The 12,267-nt window shown below is 50.2% G+C and overlaps 1 protein-coding gene and 2 long non-coding RNA genes across 4 annotated transcripts; 1 reads left to right on the forward strand and 2 right to left on the reverse strand.

Moving 5' to 3' along the window:
* Positions 1-5,323: 5,323 nt before the first annotated feature.
* Positions 5,324-7,484, reverse strand: LOC147247965 (uncharacterized). Its single transcript, XR_015109511.1, has 3 exons — positions 6,482-7,484; positions 5,618-5,728; positions 5,324-5,515 (listed from the first exon to the last, which is right to left on the reverse strand). It is a non-coding gene; the product is annotated as an uncharacterized LOC147247965 (long non-coding RNA).
* A 34-nt stretch (positions 7,485-7,518) lies between these two features.
* On the forward strand, positions 7,519-10,285 carry LOC147247966 (uncharacterized). Its single transcript, XR_015109512.1, has 3 exons — positions 7,519-7,651; positions 9,736-9,926; positions 10,139-10,285. It is a non-coding gene; the product is annotated as an uncharacterized LOC147247966 (long non-coding RNA).
* Positions 10,286-10,650: 365 nt separating this feature from the next.
* Positions 10,651-11,876, reverse strand: prr18 (proline rich 18). Of its 2 annotated transcripts, XM_086180519.1 has the most exons (2): positions 11,823-11,873; positions 10,651-11,685 (listed from the first exon to the last, which is right to left on the reverse strand). In XM_086180519.1, the coding sequence occupies exons 1-2, from the start codon at positions 11,858-11,860 to the stop codon at positions 10,941-10,943; spliced, it is 783 nt and encodes a 260-aa protein (XP_086036645.1). In that variant the 5' UTR covers positions 11,861-11,873; the 3' UTR covers positions 10,651-10,940. The 2 variants fall into 2 exon arrangements, with proteins under 2 accessions (XP_086036645.1, XP_086036646.1); XM_086180520.1 differs by having other exon boundaries at positions 10,651-11,876.
* Positions 11,877-12,267: the final 391 nt, after the last annotated feature.

Here is a 12,267-nt window from a genome sequence, read left to right on the forward strand (position 1 = left end):
TCCTGGGAATCTCAGGAATAATCTGTGAGGAGAGAAGCATCAACGTCCCTCTATTGTCCTGCTGGGCTACCATCGTACTGGCTGACCTGCCAAGTCAGGCATCTTGCTCTGGAAGTTCCTCATAAAGTTTGGCTGTAAGGTTGAAAAAGTGGGAGCTTTCATCTGCGGGTGGCACATATTACGTTCATTCATCATTTCCTTGTTCATTAATCATTTCGTAATCTAAAAGCAGCGTCTCCTTTTATATGAGCTGAGCTACAGTAACTGGGGTGTAAAAGTCGGAGGTGTAATAGTCAGTGTCATTTCCCACAGTCCCGGTGTCCCATTTGGCGCCTCTCTCTCTCCTCCTCCAACACCCCAGCCGGCGCTGTCACACTGGGCCACTTCCTGAGTGGGACTGCAGCACTGTGAATTAATGTTGTTGATCTATATGGTGCTAGAAGCCACCCCCCGCACACACACACACACACACACACACACACACACACACACACACACACACACACTCCCCCGTCCCAGGACAATACAGGTGCAACAGAGACCCTGTCAGCCTTCCATTTAAAGCCTGAAGGCCTGTTCAGTCACACACTCCATATTTCCTCGCTGCTTTAAGCCGCTCTGGTTTTCACACCTTCCAGGATCATTCACTGGAATATTAAAGTGCTGCCTGCCTAATCTATGACATCACTGCAGAGGAAGGGACTATTTTCCCCTTGTTGACTGTCGTCTCATACCTTTATCTTAAGATTTGTGATCATAAAGATATTATAATTAAATCAGGGCTGGGAGACACAGCCACAGTCTCCTACCACTGAATAATCAAGTCAAGTCCAGTCAGTTTTATTTGTACGGCGCCAAACCCCAACCAAAGTTCTCTCCTGAGTCTTTCCAAGTAGAGCAGGTCCAGCACCTCCCTCCTTCAATGAACCTCCACCCAACAATTCTCCATCAGCAGCACATCCTGCAACAGCAGCCACCAGAAGCTTCCTTTACCAGCAGATCCAGGATCAGTGGGGACGGACGTCTGCTTTGACCAGTTGGAGGAAAGAGAGCAGGAGAGCATCATAATAACAGCTTAATACAGTTCATAATTTAAAAAATGAAAATCTCCGGATTTAAAACGGATAAAAGGACTGATAGCAGTGCACATCGTGATACAGTAATTATTCCACTTCAGGTAATCTTATCATATGTCACAACACAGTTGTGATCGGCTCCAGGACTCAATCTGTGAACGGTGCTCCAGGAGCTCTCCAAAACCACCTCATCCAAACCCTGACAGAGGAAGTTGCCATGCACGGCGCCAAGCTGCTCATCAGGAAATGCAGTAGTGGAATCATCCGTAAATGAAGAGGTCAGAGACTACGAAAGCCTAGTAGCTGCAGTTCCCACGCTAAGTGCTGAAGGTGCCTGACACACTGAGGATGTCAGCGGGGATGACGGGCCTCTGACATGTCAGCACTGAGCTGGCCCGCTGGTTTTGGCTAGTCTCATCCGACCACTGTTTGCCTTCCCCTGCGCTCCCTCTAGCCGGGCTCATCCTCTGTTTGCCCAGGCCCATTCTGACATGGAGGTGAGAGGAAAATGAGTCCTGCATGTTTGTGTGTATACGGTCGTCTCAGCACCTGAGCATAACCTCATCTCCTGACGTCTGGGATTCCTGCAGCCCACGCCAGGATCGCCTCAACGCACGTTCTATCTGAGCTTCATTAGCCATGCTTGTGTAGCGCAGGCCTCAGTGAGTTCTTAGGGATGTAACCATGGAAAGACTTTAATTCAGCTTGAATATTCTTTACAATTTCTCAACAAAGACTCCAAAAAAGACTAGTTCTGCATTTTGGGGAGTACATGTTTGTGTTGAGAGATGGATGAATTAGATTCAAAGAGGAAGCTATGACAAGCTTCTTGTTAGCTACGTTGTTACGCTATCCTAAGCTAAGAGCTAGTATTCTTACTGCACTGACATTACTGAGTCAATTACATGAGGAAAGGGAACGTTTTGTAAAGAAAGGACATTAAATCTTGACAGTGTGATGATGAAAATGTTGAGTACTGCATGTTGGGGTTCATGCTTGGTGGTTAGGGAGGAGAGAGCATCATTAACGCAGGTGTGCTGCCTCTCACCACTCCAGGTGGGACTGCTTCTCCTGTGGTTTGGAAACTAACCTTAGGAAACAGAAGCTCATCCTTCTCCTGGCGGACACTGATGGGCTGATCCATCAAATGCTCCTCGGAATCTTCTAACAGCCTACCAATACACACACACACACACACACACACACACACACACACACACACACACACAAATTGGAAATAAGTATTTTGCAGCATCTGCAGGAATTCTTCATGTAAAGAGGTATGTCACACAGCTTTTTTTTTAATTTTAACTACTCACTAATCGGTGTCTTGAACCCATGAAGACATTTTCCCTCCAAGTACTTCATTGTGGATGCCGAAAGTGCTCGCCAATCATATTTAGCTTGAAGCTAATGGCAACAGATGGTTAACAACAGCAAAAATGTCTCCTTAAAAACTCTCAAATTCACCGTCCAGTGTAATTCAGGTCTTCGTTATCCAGCCGTGTGGGCAGAAATCCTCAAACACGGCGAAGAACTAACTCACAATGTTCAAATCAAAATAGATTAGCTTCAGCCAAATATGTGTCGCGGGCTCTTTCTGCATTATGGAATCACAAAGATGTGATACAGGACAGCCAAAAACATCTTCATGAGCAAAACACACCAAGTTGTGAGAGCATGAAAGGCAGAACACACTCTTTTATGTGAAGTATCACTTTAATGACTGAAGAAAAAGGATGTCACTCCTTTTAAAACGCGTCGAAACCTCACCCGCTCAACTAGCTTGCCGCTGTGATGTGTGACCTGCACACAAAATGTCGAGTTGTTAATATATTCCTAATGGTGTGCTACTTCTCAAGAGCAGCCCGTAGTGTGGTGCAACTCACACCCGATAACACTGCGCACTCGGGTGACAACACACTTTGTCTGCTGGGTGCAAACTGGCTCCTTGGAGGACTCCTGAGCAAGGCAGCGTTTACTCACAGGCCAGTGCAGCAGGTAACAGATCCATACAAACCCCACAGGCTGCACTGGGGAGAGGATGTGGACCTGCACCCTCAGTATTAGCGCAGCCATGTCCACCGGTGACGGCGGAGGACGGTGGAGCTGAGAGGCACTCACACCATCCCGGCGTTATGTCCATTTTCCACTCACTGAAGTCACTAAAGTAATAAACATGGTATGTTCTGCTCAATCTCATTTTGCAGACCTGTGATGGATACTTGTGAAATTCAACATGTTGAGGAGAGCATGAGCAGATGGACACAAAGATAGCAAGCTACTGCTTCGCTAAATCAGAGCTGCCAATAATCAACATATAAATAGGCACAAAGAGACAGATTGGATGAATTGGCTCATTAATTTAAAACATGTCTGAAGCTCTTCCGACTCCATATTTTGACTTCATCTCTAATTGCTTTTATTTTGGGTATTTCTCACGGAGGTGGGGAATGTGCCCACGGCACAGCTGAGGTGGGGCATCAGGGTCCGCCGTCTCGCCGTGTTTGTCTGTGCAGCGGTGGGATTTCACACCGCTGGAAGACTTGTCAGCCCTCACTTGCCTTCTCAGCGAGCTCCTAACGTCTCCCAGCCGGTGTGCTGCTCAGCGTGGCAGCTTCTTACTAACATCATACATGTCCCTACTAACCAGAGCTCAGCGCTGGTCGACAAGGCCAACACTCCTCTGTCAGGCAGCGGCAATGGCGGAGGATATCAGGAGAACCGTCACAGCTGCCTTTAGACTTGGTTTCCTTACCAAATGTTTACAACATATGGGAAATTGTGTAATCTGTAGTGCTACATGCTTGATCACCATTTCCTTAAAACTGCATCTTTTGTAGCAAAATGATTCTTTATGGCAGGGACATTACTGCCTTGCTCACCAACCCTGGAGGGGAGCTGAAAGACTAACGAGCTCAGGCGAGCTCGAGGTAAACAAAGCGCTCTTCACCTGACAGCTTAAAAGGAGAGAAACTCTCCAAACACATCTGCCGGCATGAAGTGACACCAGCAGCCCAATTGCCACGTCTCTTTTGTAGCAGACATAATTAGAACATTTTCCTCTGGACGATGTTTGGGGGAGTCACTCTCAATCCTTAGAGGAGAGCTTCCACGACAGGGGTGGGGGGGCTGTGTTTGGTCATCTCACTCCTGCGTGAGTAATCAGCTCTCTCCTCCAGGAGGGTCCGCGCTCAGCAGCCTGTTTGTTCTGGGGCAGGCAGAGCAAACACAGATGAACAGAGCTCAGGGTTTCCACCACAGGTCTGCAGCAACTGCTCTGTGACCTCGGTAGAACTTCTACCTTCTGCCTCGTCTCCTGCTAGAACAGTGCTGAAGAGTCAAACTTCTATAAGTTCACGTAGCACAACCTGGAGGGAGAACTGGCTTCCTCGTGTTCTCCACCTCTGTCGGTACAGAGGAGTTTCTGTTCACTCGTCAAATAAGATCTGTCCAGCACTGTCACACACACACACACACACACACACACACACACACACACACACACACACACACACACACAGTGAACAGCAATGTACAGAGAGGAGGAGTGATGTTTGCTAGGGAGGCTCAACTCTTTGTCCTGACTTGCTTGAGGCTTCTCTGCAGCTCCGATGGGGAACTGTTGTACTTGATGCACCTAGGAAAGGTCTCAGGTCTCCTGGTGGGTTCTCAGGTGCCCCTGCTGAGCCAGCTGGTTCTGGAGGTCAAAGATCTTAGAAAAGAGAACACAGTAACACTGGAAAATAAACATATGCACTTGATTTGTGCAACCATACTCCAGCGACAAGAGCTACCAGGCAGCAGCTGGATTTGGGGAGGGGCTCCAGGGAGGCGGCATCGTGCTGCATTGTGGACACCGGCTTCTTTTGTTTCTGAGCAGAGACACAGGCAGAAGACAGTCAGGAGACAGAGACGGAAGCTGGTGGGAATAGAGGTTTAAAGTTAGCCTCCCTTGTTTGAGGGGCTGGGAAACTGAGCACACAGAACAAATGAGAAGTAAACACGCAGCCACAGGAAGCCATTAACTGCAGCAAGGACCAATTAGGCCCCAGCAGGTGTTCTTGCCTTTGCCTGCTTTGGTCCTGCTGCACCTCGGTGACGGAGCCTCTCCATCTGAGCTGAGGAAACAACGGGCAGTTTCATTTGCTCAGCAATTTGAAGCAAAGGACTCCTCCTGAAAAGACCTCCAAAGTTCTTTATTGCATTCTCTTTGTCCCCCCTCCCCAAGTCCAAGTCATTAGAGAGGACAATTACATCCTCCTGAAGAGGCTCTGTTTTTATAGGATGGGAAGATAAGACAGGATCTCTCTCATGTGAGACCCCCTCAAAGCAGGCGCTCTCTGAAGCTGATTGCTCTCTTCACACCTCGTCAGAGCAGCAGCGAGGAGGCGGTCAAAATCAAAGTCAACCACCGTGGAGGACACTCACGCGTGGTCCTGCAAACGAATAAAAGAAACTCAAACTGCAAATGTTTCATCTATGAAGTCGACAAAAGCAGGCTCACATAGCTGCAATTCTAAGACTGTAGGAACCTTTACCTGCAGCTCTCGTCACGATAACGACATGCACATCACTGCAGGAGGGCAAGACAAGGTGTTGGAGTTGCAGTCACAACAGAGGCTTTGATTTGCAGGGTTGTGTATTCCAGGCTGGTGAAAGTGTCAGAGAGACAGACAGACAGAGACAGACAGACAGACAGAGAGAGAGGGAGACAGAGAGAGAGCGAGAGAGACAGAGAGAGAGGGAGGGTGGGAGACAGAGAGAGAGAAAGACAGACAGAGAGAGGGAGACAGAGAGAGAAAGACAGAGACAGAGAGAGAGGGAGACAGAGAGAGAGTGAGAGAGACAGAGGTAGAGAGAGACAGAGAGAGGGAGGGTAGGAGACAGAGAGAGAGAAAGACAGACAGAGAGAGGGAGACAGAGAGAGAAAGACAGACAGACAGAGAGAGAGGGAGACAGAGAGAGGGAGACAGAGAGAGAAAGACAGACAGACAAAGAGAGAGAGAGACAGAGGGAGAAGTGAGCAGCACGTCTGGGTCACCCGCTGCAGGCAGGTCACCTCTTGCTCACTGAGCTTATTTGACTGTGAGTGACATCAACTTGAGGTCGGTCGTGTAAATCTTTAATATTCAAATTCTCTTCTGCGACTGATGTTTTGTGTCTTAAACTGCATTTGAATAAATATATTAAAACTTTAAACAGGGAAAGGAATTCCTCCTTTAGATAAGAAACATCTTTCAGCAGAGATGAGGACCAAATAAAGAGTAAAGAAGATTTGTAATAAAACTGCAGTCGTGAATCAATTAGTCAACAGAAAGAAGAGTGCCAGCTTTTTTTGACGGTCAGTTCAGGTTTTCAGTCTGTTGACAAGCAAATGTCAAACCTGCCGGTTCCAGACTTACATCTCATTTGCTTTTTTGGTCAGTTAGGACTGCTCAGCACTGCACGGCTGAGCGCTGCAGCCTGAGTGATCGCTGGTCACAAGGTCGCCCTCACACCTTCCACCTGACCTTTAAAATCGTTCTCTCATTCTCCTCCTGTTTGCTGCTCATACACACGTGGACAAAACTGTTGATGCCCTTCTGCTGAAGAAAGAAAAGCCCACAGTGGTCACTGAAATAACTCGAAACTGACAAAAGTGATAATGAATAAAAATTTACTGAAAATTAACGAATGAAAATCAAACATTGCTTTTGAATTGTGGTTCAACAGAATAATTTAAAAAAAAAAAAACTAAGGAAACTGGCCTGGACAAAAATGATGGTACCCCTTGAAAAGACTGAAAACAATTTGACCATAAGGACATGTTAAACTAAGGTGTGTCCTGTAATTAGCATCACAGGTGTCTTCAAACTTGTAATCAGTCCGTCTGCCATTGAAAGTGTGACAAGAAGTCACTCTGCTGTTTGGTGTCATGCTGTGGACCGCACTGAGCATGGACCACAGACAGCTAAGGAGAGAGTTGTCTCAGGAGATGAGAAAGAAAATGATAGACAAGCACGTTAAAGGTCAAGGCTATCAGACCATCTCCAAGCAGCGTGTGGTCACTCCTCCACCCTGCACACGTGTGGTCCTGCTCCACGCCAGTCCTCCAGCTCTGCCGTGACCGCAGTGGTAGAAACACAGCTGGAGCTCAGGTTTAAGGCAGATGTGACGTCAGCTCTCCTGTGTCAGAGTTATCATGTCAGAGACCACGCGTGTAAGTCAACACATGTGAGCCAGAATCCACCTGGACTGTGGCCCACCTGAATACCACCCGGAAGTGACACGTTAAAATGGCGGTTTAGAGAATAGGCTGCCCGCAGTGCCGAATCGCGCCTGTTGAGCCAAACGCGGGGGCGGGGCGCTGGGGAGTCGTGCTGTTGCTTGAAATGTTACCGTTCATTCGCACGTTTGTCAGTCGGAAATGCAGGTTCCCACCTGTGGAGGTGTGTGGCCCGGCCCACTGCCGCCCATGTGCAGGTGTGTTACCTCCGCCACCAGCTGCAGGCGGCTGGTCGCTGACGTCCAAATGAGTTCATTCATGAATAAATGGATTCATTTCTCCAGTTTCCCTCTGAAAACCAGACAAGGTGAGTGAGCCGAAGCGAAGTTGATCAGATGCCATTTACCACATCGATCTGCACTATACTTGACAATCATCCAATTGTATCACATTATTAATAAAGTAAATGTTGTCTCAATTGTGCTGGATTACATGTTGATTTTATTCCAGTAAAGTGTAAATGATGTGCTGTTAATCCCGGGGCCCTGCGTGAGTCGCGGCGGGGCGCCGCTCCGGGCCCGTGTGCTCGCCGCCGTGCGTGCAGCTTCTCCTCCAGAAGGGCAGCGCAGCAGCGGTGGAGAGCGCCTCGGCGGCGGCGCGGGCTCCTGTGGGCCTCTAGATGGCGCTGCAGCATAAACAAAGACATGGGCAGAACCCTACTGGAGGGACGAGGAGGAGAACATGATGGAACAGCTGCTAGCCATGGTGAACGTCTCTGAGAGTGTGACAGTGTCTTGGAGCTCTGGTGTCCATCCACCTGCTCCAGCCGAGCCTTGCGCCTGCTCAGGGCCTCCCGGTCCGGGCTGCTGCTGCTGTCTCCAGCCCTCCTCCTCCTCCGGGGCTCCACTTCATCCTCTGCCTATCAACAGCACAAACCTAATTTAGACATTGTGGGAGTGAAGCAGCCATCCTGCCCCGAGATTAAATACAAGAATTCCTTTTTGGTAATCCCTCCCTTCTGCCAAGAGCATCCACCCACACACCAGCCTGACATTGTGTTCTCGTAAAGCCGAGCCACAAAATAAATGAAATTAAAAATGCAAGAGGAATAAACCCACCAGCTCTCAACAAAACCCTCCTGCAGGACGTTGAGCAACACAAAGCTTGTCCACGAGAGTCACGTCATCAGGCCCTGATGTCTTCAGTCCAGAGGAGGACGGATCCTGGCAGAGGCGGGTTTGAGGGACTGTTTTTCATGTCTACATGCAAATGACGTGCTGCAGAATATTATGAGATAAACGGAACCACAAAAGTTCTCCAGATGTTCTTTGGCATGAATAGGGATGAGTAAACTGAGCTGTGAGGGCCAAACCCAACCACAGACCTTCTGCCCTAAAGATTTTTCCTTCGCTTCTTGATTTGTATCACGTCTCTGCTGTTTGTTCGGCCCACGTCCATGTCAGGTCAATCAGAGCGCCAGTAGGACGCAGTGACCCAGAAGTTCTAGGCTGATAGCAACAGAACGTGTGGAGCTTTGAGGGGACGACGGACTGCCTGGTCTGGTCTGGACTGTCACCCTCTCCAGGACGCGCCTCCTCCTCCTCAACAGTCTGCTGCTGAACGGCCGCGCTGTGAAAGTTTACGGGCTGAGTCACTCCAGGAAATGTCCGCTTTGTCTTTTCTCACAAAAGCTGCTGTAGACGCAGGATTTATCAGTTCCGTTGCCACAGTAATACCAAGCAGAACCTGCTGTCCTTTGCTCTGTGTGTGTGTGTGTGTGTGTGTGTGTTGGGGATCTGCACTCTCCTGCCACTGTAAATCAGAGGAGGATAATACGCAGTTCCACGTCACGCTGGACAGGGACTGTGATATTTTCTTTTTCACGCCTGATCCCAAAAGGGAAGAGGCGACCAACAAACCCGTTCAGACGGGCGTGAGACGGGTCAGACCCGGGAGTGTCTCCAGCTGTAACCATCTCAACCGCTTCCACCTCCTGCTGCTTTCCTTTTACCATTCACACAAGTGTTGGAGCTCCTTCCACCCTAACAATGTCGATCTTACCCCCAGGACAGGCTTCAGGCCCCAACCAGGCCGCAATGAGTACTGGCGCCGAGGAGAGGCGGGAGGCAGCGAGGCCTGTAAACAAGGCCACGATTGAAATGACACAATAGAGGAGGATTACACAACTACACAACTGAGCTAGTGATAATATCATCCCTGGATCCACGGGGACCCGACCAAGTCCTGGTACACACTGCACCGGTTCAGGCATGATCTCAGCAGCCCGGGCCGGGTGACAATAAGGCCATTTGTGACCCTGAATGGGACCATGAGGAGCTTTATTCCATTGGCGTGCTCGCCTGCTGACATCAGACGTGTTCCTTCTTTGTTGTAAACGTGCTTTGACTGAACAGAGAGGGAACAAAAGTAAAATACCTTTCTGACACACAGGTATCAGCGAGGCCTCCAGGCCGGCCGATGCAGCCTTTGCTCTGGGATCTCGTCGTAGCCGATCCACCGCCACCTGAGGAAAAAAGGCTGAAAATGGAAAAGTCAGCACGGACGAGACATCGGCGTGTTGATGGGAAACACTGAGTAGTCCTCAGGAAAGCTCACGGTCCTCAGATGAGTGCGAAACTCTGGTAACTAAATTACAGAGACCAATATGAAAGGCGTGGAGCATCTCAGAACACACACACACACATACACACATACACAGCAGGAACATTTGATCTAGTGTGTGTGTGTGTGTGTGTGTGTGTGTGTGGAGGCCTGTCATGTCTTGTTGGTTTATTACTGCAAACGGTCACAGTCAGAACCACGTCAAGTCTTAATGTCCCTAATGTCCCTCCAGGATGCCGGACGTGAAAAACTAAAGCTTCCTGCCGGGTCACACGCCCGGCGAGGTTGGCGTTTCAGGCCAGAGCTGGAAGTCTGCGTCCGTCGGCTCCACAGCAGTCAGGAGAACTTCGACTGGTGCAGGATGAAAGCTGCTTGCTTGGTGAGGAACATTTGATGCTCTTGCTGGAATGTGTGAGTGTTGGGATGACGGACTGGGATCATGCACCCGGGCCCTCAAGCCCACCAGTCTTCTTAACCGGAGACCTAAGCAGCTTAGTAGGCTAATGCCCGAATGGCCACAGGTACGCTGGCGGCGCCACGTGGAAGCTAGGAACCATCAAAACCACTGCAGGGTCACCACACAAATCAGATTGAAGAGGTTGAATTTGAAAAAAAGAACATTTTTACTTCAAATGGCATGTTTATCAGTTGAGGAGACAGTACAAATATGTAGTATTAAATACTGTACACGACTGACAGCCCAGGGCTCTGGGGGGGGGGGGGGGGGGGGCCGTTTGGCTCCAGCAGCAGACCGCACACCCTGTTGACAACGTCATTGTTCTCCCGCACAAAGAGACGCAAATCCCTGCGCCAATTCCAGGGGCGCCTCAATGAAAACAAACCCATGTGCAAAGAGAATATAAAGGTACTCAATTCAGACTTCAACAAATTCTTAAACAGGCATAAACCGGTAAAGCAACATCCCCGTGACGTTTCCGACTCCACCGGACAGGAAAAGTTTGGTGTAGTTCAGGGATGGAAACGTCCAAGCCTTCACCTGAGGACGCGGCAGCCGCGCCCGAGGAGCGCCGGCATCAGCAGCCCTTCAGGTGCGGCAGCGCGCCAAGTTTGTCCACTTTGCCCAAAGCGGCCGCGCTCTCAACGCCTTTGAGCCACTCTCTGCACTTCCTCACCACCGTCTCGTCCACGTCCCCGTCCTCCTCCTCGTACTCCACGTCGTCGTACTTGTACTGGTCGTTCAGCAGGGAGATCTTGACGATGGCGGTGATGTCCTGCTCCGCGCTCTCCGCTTTGGCGGCCGCCGCGCAGCCCTTAGACCCCGCGTGCGTCTTCTTGGAAGGAAACACGCGCCTGTGCCTGAAGTCCGCGGACGCGCAGCACTTCTGCTGCTTCGCCAACATCTGTTTTTCTAGATTTCGTTTCTGGATGACGAGGATGGCTTCAGGGGTGAGGCTGAGGGTGAACTGGATCTCCTTCTTCCCGTCCTCCGTTCCGGGTCTGGTGGAGTCCATGGAGCTGGAGCGCCGGACTCCCTCCGACAGGTCCTGAGCTTTGGGCACCGACAGCCAGGAGCACCTCACCTGCGGCTCCTGACCGACGGCCGGCTTCTGCACCGGGCTTTTGCTCTTCTCCGGCGGAGCTTTGCGTCCCAGATTCCTGAAATTGGCGGACGTCCAGGAGCTGGACTGCTTCTCGCGCTCGGACTCGCCCCGGTCTCCTCCGGGTCGGCCGGGGAGCTCCGCGCGAGGAGGCGCTCCGCTGTTGGATTTCTTCTTCCCGAAGAGTTCCCTGCCAGGAGAGGAGATCCGCTGATGGAGGCTGATGGGCGGGAAAGGCATTTTAGTGACCGGAAGAGTTCGGATGTATTAAAGACGTGCAAATCTTCAAAGTGCGGTGCAGGACGCTCCGCTTGCGCAAAGCCACGAGCGGCGGTCTAAGGACATGATCAGCTGCACCTGTTGGACCGGAGCTCAGCTGGTGAACACACAAACATACACACACACACACTCACACACACACACACATATATATATATATACACATACACACTCCGGCGGCTTTATGATGGCTGGCAGGGAGGCGTGGCCACTGGAGGCACCAAACAAAGCCACGCAATGACTGTGGTGGCGGTGGTGACGTCATTTCTGATACCCGACCGATAAGTTCCGAGGAGCTTCTGCCTCTCACGAGTCACTGAACCGACACACCAGGTGGTGAGAGGAATTCAGCAGAAAAATATGAAGTTTGCAACTTCATCTGACGAATTTTCCACATCCTGAGATCGAACCGGATCCGGGAGAGAAGGAGGGACCAAGACCGGAGCTCACGTCCAGTAGTCTGACATTCTGCACCACAGTCTGTCTGTGTGTATGTGTGTGTATAGTATAATGTGTGTGTGTG

The sequence above is a fragment of the Aulostomus chinensis genome, chromosome 16, assembly GCF_037954235.1.
Source record: "Aulostomus chinensis isolate RoL2024-O1b breed Wild chromosome 16, RoL_Achi_v1.0, whole genome shotgun sequence".
Lineage (NCBI taxonomy): Eukaryota > Metazoa > Chordata > Actinopteri > Syngnathiformes > Aulostomidae > Aulostomus > Aulostomus chinensis.

What these genes read in the sequence shown, in the direction of transcription:
- prr18 (XM_086180519.1), bottom strand. Translation starts at nt 11,860, where the DNA reads ATGTTTGTGTGTTCACCAGCTGAGCTCCGGTCCAACAG. An exon ending in GCTGAGCTCCGGTCCAACAG is followed by an intron (nt 11,686 to 11,822) that starts GTGCAGCTGATC and finishes CCCGCCCATCAG; the next exon opens with CCTCCATCAGCGGATCTCCT.